Below are 15,845 nucleotides of genomic sequence, written 5' to 3' on the forward strand. Positions count from 1 at the left end.
AAAATAAGGAGAGAAATGAATTACAGTAGATGGGGTAGAGAGAGAAGATGGGAGGGGAGGGGAGGGGGGATAGTAGAGGATAGGAAAGGTAGCAGAATACAACAGTTACTATTATGGCATTATGTAAAAATGTGGATGTGTAACCGATGTGATTCTGCAATCTTTGTAATGTTTTGAATAACCAATAAAAAAATAAATAAAAAAAAAAGCTAAAAGGGAATAGGAAATAAGAAGATGCTCTTAAAATCTTGGTGATATATATTTTTTTTTAAAGAGAGAGAGAGAGAGAGAAAGAGAGAGAGAGAGAGAGAGAGAGAGAATTTTTTAATATTTATTTTTCAGTTTTTGGTGGACATAACATCTTTATTTTTTATTTTATGTGGTGCTGAGGATCGAACCCAGCGCCCAGTGCATGCCAGGCGAGTGCATTACTGCTTGAGCTACATCCCCAGCCCAAGAGAATAAAATTTTAAAAGCCTAGTGAAATTTAAGTAAAACTTAAGTTTTAAAGTGGTATCTTCTTTCATGTATGTAGGAGCTACATTAAAGTTAATTCATACTTAATCTCTTTGTAAATTAAAAATTATATTCATAAAAGTAATTTTTTAAAAATTTCCTAATGTTTGCTCTCTCTAATCCAATTGTCTCAGTAATAGAGACCCTGAAGAGCATTAGAACTATAAATTCTCAGAAACAAATTAAAAATACCTTATTCAGAGCAGCAAATTTATTTGAAAATTATAAAATCCAACGCTATGAGAGAAAATTATTAAAATGCTATATAAATTTTGATAACTATAAAACCTAATATGGAAAACCTAGTATGAGCCACCAAGATTTCAATAACTTTTGAAATAGTAATATCTGTTAGAAACATATGAAGATGTTCATTGTAGCACTATAAACAATACCAAAAGAGTGATTTAATGATAATCATTCAAATTAGGATATTGCATGAACATTTACATTTATGCATATGATGAGTAAAACAGTAATATTTTTTATATTTACTAAATGAAAATAGCATATAACTCAAATACATATTGTAATTTGAAGTATAGAAATATATGAACATATAAGTAAAAATGTGATAATACAGCTGTGCAACTATAAACAGTAAGATTTCTTTTCAGATTTTCTTTGATGTTTTATGGTAAACTTAATAATAGCAAATATTTTATGATGAATTTAATAAAAGCAAATAAGTAATTAATATAACCACACTCAGGGAATACTCCATATTACTATTAAAATACAGGATTTTTCAAAATTATCACTACTTTTGATTGTTAAATGATGTTCAAAATAGCTAATGTATACTCATAAATTTCTTACTAGGAACAGATATAATTTATAAACTGAAAATCAAATTTGGTGGGAATTTGTACAAGATATTATTCATCAACTACTTACTAAGTTAAACTTCTGGGCAGAGCTCATATTTTTAAACAAAATATTTTCTCCTCATTTGGAACAGAAATGGAATTTTAAATGAGAAGCATCCCCTGTTTATTCCTAATCATTTTCTATTACCAGTCATAAGACTTACCTAATTTAGTCTCTTGTTCCCAGGCTTGTTCAACAGTGTGAAGTTTTTCCTTGGTAATCTCCAGTTCTTTATTTATAGACTCCATTTGTTCTTTTAAGGATACATTTTCACACTGAATAAAATACATGTCATGGATAAAACTATACTATAATTCAGACCAATATATCACAAAACTAACACTTTCTTAACTTTATGCAATAGCTCCTAAAACTTACACTCTAGTTTTTTAAATATTGGAATTCCCCCCATATGCAATACACATATATATATATATATACACACACACACACACATATATATATAACATAAAATATTATTTTAAAATAACATCAAAATTTTATATATCTAATATGTCACTCTAAACTTTTAAGTATTAGCTTCTACCACTAAAACTGTATGTTCATTTTGGTCAATCTGGAATACTCAAAGGTTTCACTGTATCCTCTCTGAATTCTAGACCACAAAACCTATGAGCAAAAAAAAATCATTATTTATGCAAAAAGTGCTCATAATGGTTTTGTTACACTGCAATAACAACTTGGACCTTGGCATATAATAAATTTTGTTGAAGTAACATATAAATGCATATTTGATAAAAGCAAAGATTTAAATTACAAAGTATATCAATTTTTTTTTTTTATTTTCAGGAAAGATGAAAAACATTCTTTGGGAAAATAGATGAAATAGTTTTAAAATTACTCATTAATATGTTATCTACAGGGGATTTCTTCCTAGAACAAAGGGCACAGAGAATGGGAAAAAGAAAATAAGTTATGAACATACCTAAATACTCAGAATTTTTCCATAAATATAATTCTTGGAAAAAGCAGTAATAAGTAAATGGATCTTGATTACTTCTAAATAGTATTAATGTATAACAACTCAGTCATTGAAAGGTATTCAGAATGTTTCATTTATTGAATGTGTACCCCTAAGCAAGTAAAAGCTTACGAGCCAACAGAGTTATATTTAGTCCTCTATTGTGAGAGGATCTTAAAAGAGAACAAACCAAAAACGTAAGTGTCCTTATTTCTAATGAGGAAGATGAACAAATCAGACCATAAAAGCATAAAAGAAGGTCAAATGGCTATGGTCTGGGTATATTCATGGATGGTTTAAATTAAACTTATAATATCCACTCTAATCTTTTCTATATAATAAAAAAGATGGAGGGGCTGGGATTGTGGTTCAGTGGTAGAGTGCTTGCCTAGCACATGTGAGGCCCTGGGTTCGATTCTCAGAACCACATAAAAATAAATAAATAAAATAAAGGTATTGTGTCCAACTACAAATAAAAAATAAGTATTTGAAAAAAAAGAAGAGATGGAAATTTGCAGAGCTCATTCATGGTCCAGGAAAAGACATCAGAGTGAACAAAATCCATTCCAAGAAACAGAATCCAGGGACCATGGGAAAACAATATGTTCTGGGAACATAGATAAGGGAAAGAGAAGAGTTCTGAATGACACTTCCTCCTTTAATTACAATACGCTACCTGTTCCATACTCCTTTTTTCTTTAAGTGCCTGGGTGAAATAAGTTTGATTCTGCTAAATTATGCAAATGAGTTAAAAAGAATGACCTGCATGAAGTTAACCAGAAGTCATTCTGCAACCATGAATAATGTTACATATGTGTATGTATACTGATAATCAGAAATAAAATACAATAAATATATATTTATGAACTATATGTCTGTTAAGTTTACATAAAGAGAGGTAAACTCTAATAAATTAAAATTTACAGAATTACCTAAAACCTAACGACCTCAACAAAGAAAAATGGCTAATATCACAAGGTTGGAGGATCACACAAACTTACCTCTAGGTATTCCAAGTTACTTGTCCTTTGAACAAGCATATTATCTTTTTGCAAGATATCCCTGTACTTTACAGTCAATTCATTGTATTGTTTATTGGCCAGGTCTAATTCAGACAATGAGACACTATTATCTATAATTTTTTGGAGAGCTGCAATCTTAAAAATGGCCATTTCCTATGTAAAGAAAAATACACTGAATTATGTTGGTATATTTCTTTCTGCTGAGTCACCATATTTTCCTGCTATGATGTACTATGCTGCTATGAGCACAATGCAACAAAGCTAGTCATAAATTGAAATTTACAAAATTGTGAGCCAAAATAAAGCACTCTTCTTTTTAAATTGATTTACCTCAAATATTTGTTGGAGTAATGGAAAGTTGACTAACACAATGTTCTATGAACCTGCTATCAAGCTATGAAAAATGATCAAACCAAGGCACTAAAGTGTCTTTATTAACACCAAAAAGAAATGCCTAAACTTTCAGTCACTCCAGTAAGTTTCTCTGTGATAAGTAAAAATTACATATAAAAGAAAACTAAAAGAGATGGAAGTTTATTAAGAAACAGTATACCAAACAACCACATTTACAAAGTGAAGAAGATAAAAACTTATGGTTACAATTTGTTCTAAAATAAAATTCTCATAATAGTGTTTTAGATATCATTGTGATAACTTCTCCATCAAAATAAGCACACACAATTCTACCTTGTCCTGGGAAATTGGTTTCATTCTGGGGGGGTGGGAGGATAGGGTAGATGAAGCTCTATTTCCCATTTTCAAAAATATCCCTTTTTCTCAGCTTTCTAACTGTTGTACAAAGAAAGAAAGAAAGGAAAGAGGAAGGAAGGGAAGGAGGGAGGGAAAGAAAGAAAAAGAGAAAAGAAAAATTCAGGTTGAATGATTATGTTGAAGAGGAGATTCCAATTTCTTTTTCCATTTCAAGCCCAAGATTACAAAACTCAAAAAAAAATACCTAAAAATATAAATAGTAACATTTCTGTTGTCTCAAATTTTCCATGTCTAAGCAAAAACAGCTTTCAATTTTTAACAATTTCTTGTCTCATCAAAATTCAGCTTTAAGATCATACTAAAAATAGGTTCATTAGCAATGATATTATCATCCATTACTATCTACAAAACAGATGGTAACATTTAAATTTTACTTTGAATTTTTTGTTCATATGATTCTAAATTTACATCATGTACACTGAACATCTACATGCTTAAAAATAAGATACTAAGTCAAGGTGCAGGCATATAACCTTTCTATCCTTGTTTATGATTGCAAAAAAGAAACAGAGTAATTTGCTGTCCATCCACAGGAGATAAGGCAGAATGGTATGAAAGGTACAGTAGTAGAAGTGAGATTTTGATTAAATTTTTTGAAAATATAAATTTGTATATATGCAAATCAATTAAAAATAATCCCTAAAATTAAAACAAATGTAAAATAAATATGTCTATATATCAAAAGTATATAATCACAAGAGGAATTATTTCAAGTAACTATAAAGTATATTATTTTGCCTATATATCATTAGTAAAATTTAAAGAAAATAAGAATTGTAAGGACATTTTAAACTATGTTAGCAACAATGGTGATGTCATTCTTGCTTATTTTCAAATTAATGTATGTATTATATGATAAAACATAATTATTTTATGTTAATAGTCACAGAACAAAAACTAAAGAAGGTTTGAAAAAAAATCCATATTATTTACTTACCGCATAATGCTAAATTTGAATTGGCAATAATATTATGAACTTATGGTGTAAAAAAAAATATATATTATATTATATTTTCTAACTTGTCCATTGAAAAGGACTAGAAGCAATGAAATTCTGAGAGGAATGACATCCACTGATCAGTTTTGGGTGTCTAAATACTTTCCTCTCTAAAGAGAACCAGGTCTCTATAGAGAAATGGACTATTCCAAGGCCAGACAGGAAGTACAGAAGGTAAAACTAGAACATTTTGTTGTGCTAACCAAACTTTGAAGTTGGGTTCCAAGACTAATGATTTCTTGTTCAAAATAGGAGCCAGCTTTAAAAGGCTCCCACTGGCCAAAGTTGAAAAAAATAATAACTTAAACTGTGTAAAATTCACTGAATAGTTAAGTCTGTGCGTCTGTGACAACACCTAAAGAAGAGACACTGAGTGGAAAAACACCAGGAAGAAGCATGACACACAAACTCTGTATTCTGAAAACTCATCATTAAAAGAAAAGACTGAAGCATTTATCTTGACTTTGCAGGAGGAATTATACTTCAAGATAATTGAATGGCCTAGGCTAATGAGGGAAAGCTCTTTATTTTTCAAAAGAATAATTGTTAATAAATGTAAAAACATAATATAAATAAAAAATTGTGATTTTGTAATTTCTAATGAAATAATTTTGAGCCAAGCAACAATTATCAGTGAGTGTTAAAATCATTAGTGGTACTGATGAAGAATTTATATTTTCATGGTGCCAAAATATCACCAGATAACTAATCACTTAGTAACAGAGGTACATGGTTGTCCTCCCTTTGACATAGTAATCAATCATGAAATATGAGACAACCAGACATTTTGTCTCTTGAAGTGATACTTCCTAAAATATAGATCATTACTTATGAATCACTCTTATCAAAAATGCTTAACTTGGAACTAACCTAGGCCTCAGAAATAACTTTTCAAAATAAAAGGCATAAAGGAACAAGTAAAATAACACACACACACAAAAAAAAAAATTAGATAAATCGCTGGGAATGGTGGCTCCTGCTATAATCCCAGCAGCTTGGGAGGCTGAGGCAGGAGGATCGTGAGTTCAAAACCAGCCTCAACAACTTATCAAGGCTCTAAGCAAGTAAGAAGACCCTAAATAAAAAATAAAAATAAAAATAAATAAAAAATTTAAAAAAAGAGGCTAGTGACAGGGTTACATGCCCCTCAGTTCAATCCTCAATACCAAAAAAAGGAAAAAAAAAAAAAAAACAGATAAATCTAATATTTTTCAAAGAGAAAAAAAAAATCTACACTAAAAAGATATCTGTATCCAAATTCCCTTAATGCATAATTCTGACACTACTAATAAAATGTAAATGTATTCTTGGTATTAAGCAAATAAGGAGGTTATTATCAATGTTTTTAGGTAAGATAAAGTAATTGTGGTTATGTAAACAAAAAATGTAAATTTATATTTTAGAGATGCACATGAATATATTTAGAGGAGAAATTATCTACAATTTAAAAATATTTCCACAAATAACAGATGAAACAATTACGGAAAAATGTTAATAAATAATCCTGGTTCATGAATCTATCCTATCTTCTGCATATTTGAAAATTTTTATAAATTTAAAACCAAAACAACAAAAAGCACAAGTACCTTAAATCTCTGCAAACATCCAATTTTTTCACAAACTTCAGCCTCCATTGACATCAAGTCATTCTTTTGTTTCCCATTTTCCTTTCTAAGTTGTCGTTCCATTTCTACTAAAGTTGTATATCTCCTTATAAGTGACTTTTCATTCACTTGCAAAACAGTGATTCTTCTGCTATTTTCTGAAAGTGTTTTTCTCATTTCATCTGAATCCATCTGAAGAGCATTGAGCAAATTCTGCACAAAGACAGATATCACTTGCTGAGTTTACCTATCCTAGCTTACACAATCCTGTATGCGGATGTTAAAAGTAATTTACTCACATTATATTCTTTTACTTTTATAGCATCTTGTTGGATTTGATCCTCAAGCTTTTTCTTTTCCTCTTTGATTGTTTCAGATTCTGTTTTCCAGGTCTCCTTTTCACTAAAAATTACAAAAAAAACAGAACCAAAAATAAAAAAACAAAAACAAAAAATCCCACATACAATACATTAGCAACACAAAGTTTACTACAAAAAGTACAGACAAAGTTTAATACAAAAAGGTTACTACAAAAAAGTTTACTACAAAAAACTTTAGGTCATGGAAATTTAATGTTTACTTAAAACAAGAAATATTCTGAATCTGACACACAAAAAGTTTTATACAGAGGATTTGGTCAGGAATTGATTTTAAATAAAAGCAAGATAACAAAGTTATTTTATTAAATTGTCAACTTTATTAATTTAAATAATATTAAATCTAATTAAATGACTCATCATTCAAAAGGGATACTTATTAGACACTTATACATAATGCCTTATTCCAAGTCTGGATAAGAATGTAGGCAAATCTCAAACATCATGTTCCAGAAAACAAACTAAACTTTGAAGCCTGGTTCAAAGACTAATGAGTTCTTGTCAAAAGGACATAGAACTGGCTTTAAAGGGTACCACTAGCTAAAACTGACCAAAAGAAAAACTACTCCAGTTGAGTGATTATTCACTTATAAACTGAATCTTATTAATATTTTATTGAAAATAGAAAAGGATCAGGAAAATAATCAATTCTCAAAACTAATTCTGGAAATCAAGTCTTAACATTCCCACTCAAAAGTTGAAAAGCATTTAGAATACAAAAATTAGAAATCATCAGACTTAAAAGAGTGTGTGTAAGGGACACAAAATTTCAGTTAGAAGTTCAAGAGAGCTATTGTATCAGTACTGGGGATTGAACCCAGAGCCATCTGACATTTCATGATGTACATACATGAAAACAACAGAGTGAAGCCCACCAGCATGTACATCCATAAGAATGGGATCCTAGCTGGGCATAGTGGCACACTGCTGTAATCCCAGTAGCTTGGAAGGCTAAGGCAGGAGGATCAAGAGTTCAAAGCCAGCTTCAGCAACAGCGAGGCACTAAGCATAAAAATAGGGCTGGGGATGTGTCTCAGTGGTTGAGTGCCCTTGAGTTCAATCCCTTGTACATCTCTTGACAAAAAAAAAAAAAAAAAAAAAAAAAGGGATCCTAACTAGAATAAAATATATTTCATGCTTGTATAATTATATTAAAATGGATTCTATTGTCATGTATAACTAAAAAGAAGAAACAAACTGAAAAAAAAAAAAAATCAGCAGAAACTCCTGGTGAACCCAAGTCTAACCCTACATAAAACATCTCTGTGCAATAACAGAATCCTGTGTCGGAATGTGAAGGTAGCAATGAATAACTGATATTAAAAAAAAAAAAAAAAAAAAGAGATCTATTGTACATCATGGTTACTGAGTTAAGACTATATATACTAGAAAAGTGTTCAGAGTTTACATGTTCTTATCACACACAGACACAAAAGTATAACACATATTAAATAGCCTGATTTGTCCATTCCACAATTTATACATTTTTAAAACATCATGTTGAATGTCATAAACATATGTAATTTTTACTTGTCAATTCAAAAAATAAAATGTATTAATAAATTCACTTTTTAAGAAAGTGTGCTAAGACATTGTTGCCTATAAGAGACATTCTATAATCACTTATAATCTACTTGGCTTAAACCAATTATAGTAACATCAATCTCTTGATGAGATTGAACATGTGACTTAATTCTGGCCAATAATACCTGAGTCAAAGTTGGCCAGATGTTGCCAATGTCTACTCACAAATAAAAATTAGGTGGAAAAATACATTGCTCTTCTTCAGCAGACATGGTTCTATCTTCTTTGGATTTTTGTTACTATTTTATAACCAAAGTAGGACATAACAACAATTTGAAAATATCATCTACCCTCTTAACTAGCTTGGAATTTGTTAGGTCAGAGGATAATTATCCTTAGTGTTTACATCATCTTTGATGTATGGAAATCATTCTATGGATACAGATTAGATAGCAGAGATAAGAAGATATATGTTAATCCCTACATACACATATGAATTGTTACAAGTGATGCTAACTAATAGCAGCTGACATTTATAAACTGTTCGTATGTGCCATACACTAAACATTTTCATGTAATAATTCACTTATTTTTCATAAGAACACTATGAGAGAGATATTACTATCAGAATTCTACAAAAAAGGAAACTAAAACACAGAAAGGTAAAGCAGCTTGCTCAAGGTCTTATAATTAGCAAATATTGAAGTCTGGATTAAAAACAAGGCAAAACAATCCCAGGACATGGATGAGCTTGTGATCATTAAAACTATACCATCTATCTAAAAACAAATTCTTCACAACTGTTACCAGTATATTAAAGAAAAAAAAAAAAAATGAAAGAGAAAAGGCAGAAGGAAAGAACAGAAAAAAATATCTAAATTCTTCTAATGTAACTTTCATTATGAATGAAAATACACTATGAATATACTATGATTAAATTTATAAAGTTTTGCTAATACTTTTACCTTAAATATTCTTTATATAATAGACTTTGCTGATGACGAAGTACTGCAAATTTTCTGTTATAGTCTTCAAGAGAGTCCTCTAAATTCTTCAACTTTTTTTCTTTAATTTCTAGTTCCTAAAAATTTGATTTAAAAATAAGATTTCAAAACATCATAATTCAAGGAGATAATACATATAAAAATGTACTATGGCTGAGCGCAGTAGCACAAGCCTGTAATCCCAGCGGCTCAGGAGGCTGAGGCAGGAGGATTGCGAGTTCAAAATCAGCCTCAGCAGAACAAGGCACTAAGCAACTCAGTGAGAAACTGTCTCTAAATAAAATACGAAATAGGACTGGGGAGGTGGCTCAGTGGTGGACAGCCCCTTAGTTTAATACCTGGTACCTGCCCCACCGCCCAAAAAAATAGTATGAAATGGGTAAAATTACTTTTATCAGTTATGGTGGTCACAGTAAGCATACAAATTATTTGAAAGAAAAGTTACCTTTAAATACACACTTTTATCAGATATACAGAATAGTTACAAACATTCACCTCTAACCACTCAGTGACATATCATTTTGTGAAAATATACTTTCATATCTCCACTCAAATTATCTATCCCCTCCAATCATTTCATTTTAAAAATAAATACATTGAGACTTCAAAAGATTACATAACTTATTCAACATCAAAAATACTCAGTGGCACTACACTTGAGATCCCTTTATTAGGGACATATGCCAGGCCTGGTGCCACATGCTTTCCAGATACTCAGATCCAACATTTGAAGTTGCATCTCTCTGATGTTCCATCGCTCTATAATTCCTTACAAATAAGAGTTCAAGTACTTGGTTTTTCACTTAGGATAGGTTTCTGCACATTACCAATTGTTATTTACTAATCTATCATAATGCATTTCATGCATCTTGTTGGAAAAAATAATCCTATCACAAATAAAAGGTCAATGCCATATGGCCATTATTTATTGATAATGTCCCTTTATTACAGAATAATAAGAGAAATCATAAAGAGTACTATAAAGCAAAAAGTACTATAAATTTAAAAGTAATGATATAATGAGTTATAATTAGGTGGAAAAATACATTGCTCTTCTTCAGCAGACATTGTTCTATCTTCTTTGGATTTTTGTTACTATTTTATAACCAAAGTAGGACATAACAATAATTTGAAAATATCATCTACCCTCTTAACTTAACCTCTTAACAGTAATTTTTCCACTTACTTTCATAAGAAAAATCCAGTTTTCTTAATTTTCAAAGAATTAACTCAATGGACATTTTCTCATAAAGCAGCCTCAAGAAAACAAACAAATAAACTTTTCTATTAAACCTATGTTTTTATGCTTAGTATTTTATTAAATAAAATTCTCACCTTTAAATTTGCTTTTGCTAATTGCTGCGAATAATTAACATTCTGATAAGTAGTGGAGACTGTCCCTACTTGACCTGGTTGACAAGCAAAAGTCTAATATTTAGGAAAAGACTATTTTTATATCAAATACAAAAACAAGCATTTGATAATTATAACTCAAGTGATCAATAATTTAATACAGGAATACAGTGGTACTTATAATCAAGACCATTTTCATTGATTTTGAACACATTTTTGCAAATATATTTGTAGTATGTGTGATATTATGGTTATTCAAACTTCAAATGAAATAATGAAAAGCATCTCTCATTAGGCCATTCATCATGCTCATGATACACACAGCAAAAGTGAGAAACAAACACAGGACAAGTACTAGAGCATGGTACCCTTTTTAACTTGCTATTGGATTTAAAAACTAACAATTTATACAGTAAAGGAAAGAATAAGGTTTTAAAAAAAATGTTGGAAAAAAAAAATTTTGGCTCAAAAACTTTTCTTGTGAATAACACAGAAAAGTAATCATGACACTAGAAAGGGGTTTATCAGACTTTATTCTCTTGAATTATTTCCCTAACCAGCAATAAATACAAGTACTCACCTTATTTACATGTCATTATTTCATACGAATGACACTCATCCAAATAAGATATGTGAATATGCTTCTTGTGAAGATTAATGGAATTAATTACTTTTATATAAACTATTCTAACATAATTCACAAATAATATATCTCAATGTTCTGAGAGCTCAAAGGAATACATGAAGACTAAATTAAGAAACATACTATCAATGATTTTTGTAATTCACATGTAAAATTTTCAGTACCTGAAGAAGATGTATTAAATATTCATTCTGACAATTAATGATATTGGCACTAGATGGTGCTATCCCTTCAGGTAAATCTACTCCTTTAAAAACAACATTTGATCCTTCTGATTGTCGTAGAAGATTGATTTCTTTCTCAAGATGATCTATCTGAAAACAAACAATTCAAAGATGAGACCCACATGTTTTACAGCCAAAGAAAGACAAATTGAAAATACTAAATTATACTTTATGGTTTCCCTACCGCATATTTTTTTAAAATAGGTACATGAATACCAGAACTGACAAAAAATGAATATAATCATGCTCTAATTTTATTTTAAAATGCCTAATTATAAGACAGAATTTTTGTGTTTTTCTATAAGGCAGTAATTTTTCCACTTACTTTCATAAGAAAAATCCAGTTTTCTTAATTTTCAAAGAATTAACTCAATGGACATTTTCTCATAAAGCAGCCTCAAGAAAACAAACAAATAAACTTTTCTATTAAACCTATGTTTTTATGCTTAGTATTTTATTAAATAAAATTCTCACCTTTAAATTTGCTTTTGCTAATTGCTGCGAATAATTTATAGCCTCCTTCCGAGATTCCTTGAGCTCCTGTCTTAATTCTTCATTTCTTCCAGTAAGCTGATCAACTTGGGCTTTCAAATGCAGACTGGCATCAAAGATTCCTTCTGCACTCTTTGATTCTATAGCCTGGTATATTTATATATTAGAAATATAAGAAAGAACAGTAAAATCATAGGAAACAAAAATTTACCTTTAAATAAAATTGACATTTAAACATTTTTCTATTCTGATTGCCATGAGTAGTAACAAAGTATGGTATTTCTATGTCTTATTTATGAATTTACATTTATAAAACTGCAGTTCAACTTACATTACCATGGTCATTATTTCATTTTAACATATAACAACATCTTGTTAATAGATTGGCAGACTAGAAAAATAACCAGAGGATTAAGATGACCAGAGTTCAAATATTAACCAGTCTCTTACCAGCTGGGCAAGTGATTTCATTTCCTTATCTCTAAAGTAGAAGAAATACTGCTTCTCCCACTTCACAGGATTTTTGTATAGTCAAAATGAAGTAATTTACATGTAAAAGATTTGAAACTACGCAGCATATGAATTAAAAGCATGAGCAAAGGGATGGAAAAACTTCTACATTCAGTTAAGGGAATTTTTCAGTGCTTCCTATCCACAGTTGGAGCATATGTGACAATGAAGGCCAAGTAGAATAACAAAATTATTAAATAATAACAATGAAAAAAGAAAAAGTAATATGTAAGATATTAAAATATTATCAGAGTAGCCTCATTGGCCCTAATGATCCAACAACGCATGCATACACACATACCACGTACTCATCTATATAATATAAACAAGTAACTTTGGACTTCAGAAAAACTATATGCAATAAGCTTTTCAATGCAAAACAAGCTTTCAGAACTGAAAACAGAGACAAATAAGATAAATTAAGTAAAATAATCTAATCTATTCTGGAGGGTGATGTGGTGTTTAGGCAGTTGATTTATAAAAGCAAGCTTTTACCCAAAGGAGATCAGAGTAAGCCATGCAAAGTAGTAAGTCATTAATTCAAAGGGAATATCAGGTAGATGGAAAGTAAAGGACAGTACTGCCTTGTTAGTCATCCTGCTACCATGCTATCTACATAAGCTTTTGGTAAAGTGAGGTTGAATTAGATGGTATGGGGTACTGAACAGTATCCTATATAATAGAGACTGAACTGAAGTGCATAAACCGGAATTAATGTGATCTAAAGAGTTATGAATTCTGGCTAGCCACTGTAATTCCAGCGGCTCCAGAAGCTGAGACAGGAGGATCAAGAGTTTTAAAGCTAGCCTTAGCAAGGACAAGGTGCTAAGCAACTCAGTGAGACACTGTCTCTAAATAAAATACAAAATAGGACTGGGGATGGACTCAGTGGTCTCATGCCCGTGAGTTCAATCTCTAGTTCCAAGAAGGAAAAAAAAAAAAGAGGAATTCTGAAGACCTCTAAAGGAAGTAGTAAATATTCCTAGGTGATCTGTGAATGTCAGAGCATATTAGAATCAGAAAAAAGTACAGCAATACAGAATAGAACTCTATCAAAGCAGAAGTCTGGGGAAGGTCCAGAGATTGTCGAGAGAAATAGAAGGTAAGATTTCCTGGGGCTATTCATTCTGTGTTTATTTGATCAATATGTAGAATTTCCCATGGAGAATGAAGCTTGATCTGGGATACAATATTAGTAATGGGTAGCATCATGGACAAAAGATGATCACACTCAAAAAAGCATTAAGAGTCATTTTAGATATTCATAATAACAGAAACAAAACAACGTCACCAACAGAGAAGTCAGAATTAGAAAAATATACAGGGAACCAACTAATTTGCATAAATTCTGTCAAATGACTTTCTAGCCTCAGGAAGTTTTTAACATAATCAATGTCACTCTTGCTCTCTGTTAACAATTACAATATTAGAAAGAATTCAACTATTGATTAATCATGGTTTTAAAAAGTAATTAAGTGAATAATAGTTTTCCTTGTAAATGAAGTAATTTTAGGAAACAATTTAATAAAGTATGCTACATATAAGTTCAGTTTATGTATTATATTCAAGTTTATGTAACAGACACTCATTAATACCATGCAATTCTAAAGTCTCCATACAGTAAATATAAATAAAATATTAATTAATGGCTAAAATTCTTCCTGTAGTCTACATAATATTATATTACACTTCCAGGTTTGTGGTATAATTTCCTAACAGATCTACATTCTTCCATAAAACAAATTAATTTAAAATGTTAAAAGAACATGAACAAAGTATTTTGGGACTAAACCCGAATCCTGGAAGAAAAGACTATCAAGAATTGAGTTTGCCATTTTTAAGAGTTTAATTTGAGGGCATGCTGCAGTTGCAGAGACCTATGATCTTTCTGGCCTTTAAGATCATAGGATAGCACTCAAATTCTCAGGAAATTAAAGAGAAAATCTCAGTGAGAAGAGTGCCAGCATAAAAGAACTCTAAATTCTTTGTTTAAAAAATAAATAAATAAATAAGGCTTCCATGGGCTGGGGTTGTGGCTCAGGGGTAGAACACCTGCCTGGCATGTGTGAGGCCCTGAGTTGAATCCTCAGCACTGTTAAAAGATCCATTAAAAACTAAAAAAAAAGCTTCCAGTCCTCAGACTGACTCCTGAACCATAAGAATGCTGATAAGCAAGAAAATGAGAATGAACTTAATGATAAATAACAACAATTAGTAATTGACAGAAGAAAAGATGAAATATTAGAGAGAAAAATGCACAGATCCTAAGGACAAATGAGAAGATATCAAAACACATATGTCACTGGAGTTCCAGAGAGAACAGCAGAAAAATAACTGAAGTAATGGTAGAAAAATCTTAAAATTGTGGTGAATAGATTCAAGACGTTGAATCCCAAACTAGATAAACACACAGCTCAGCACATTATATACAAACTGGTAAAAAAACAAAAAAGAATTATAAGCACATTATTATACACAGGGAAGCAATGATTCAAATGATCACAAATATTTAGAACTACAAAAGCAGTATAACATCATCTTTAAAGTGGGAGGCGAGCTGGTTGAAGACAGACGTTTGTATGAAAAATAACTTACATTTACTAGTCTTTCAAGACTGGGGATGATTAGAGATGTTTCTCTTCCTTTAATGTCAGGATCCTTCTGCATTTCCTTAATAGCTTGCAATATTTCCTTCATACCTTCTTCAAGTTGCTTATTTTCTTCAGCTAATTCTTTCACTGTGATTACAAATTTTTTCATTAAATGAAGAGATTTTCATAACTTATATTATTTTATATAGAGGACTAATATCTCACATATAGAAAAACCATTGGGAAAACACATACATAAATGTAAAAAAAATCAATTACAAATGCAACATGAATAACTTAGTGAAATGGCAGACCTATTTAAATAAAGTACTCATGATAAATATTTATTTCATAGATGAAAGACA

The 15,845-nt window shown here is 30.4% G+C and overlaps 1 protein-coding gene across 1 annotated transcript in view; it reads right to left on the minus strand.

Moving 5' to 3' along the window:
• Cep290 (centrosomal protein 290) overlaps positions 1-15,845 on the minus strand; it is a 90,073-nt gene that overhangs the window by 49,279 nt on the left and 24,949 nt on the right. The window contains exons 19-26 of the mRNA XM_076854916.1: positions 15,485-15,627; positions 12,362-12,526; positions 11,828-11,977; positions 9,629-9,744; positions 7,062-7,164; positions 6,745-6,975; positions 3,370-3,543; positions 1,550-1,661 (exon numbers count right to left, since the gene is read on the minus strand). Coding sequence (XP_076711031.1) covers positions 1,550-1,661; positions 3,370-3,543; positions 6,745-6,975; positions 7,062-7,164; positions 9,629-9,744; positions 11,828-11,977; positions 12,362-12,526; positions 15,485-15,627 — 1,194 coding nt within the window. The remainder of the gene's footprint in view (positions 1-1,549; positions 1,662-3,369; positions 3,544-6,744; positions 6,976-7,061; positions 7,165-9,628; positions 9,745-11,827; positions 11,978-12,361; positions 12,527-15,484; positions 15,628-15,845) is intronic.

This window comes from Callospermophilus lateralis, chromosome 4 (assembly GCF_048772815.1).
Source record: "Callospermophilus lateralis isolate mCalLat2 chromosome 4, mCalLat2.hap1, whole genome shotgun sequence".
Lineage (NCBI taxonomy): Eukaryota > Metazoa > Chordata > Mammalia > Rodentia > Sciuridae > Callospermophilus > Callospermophilus lateralis.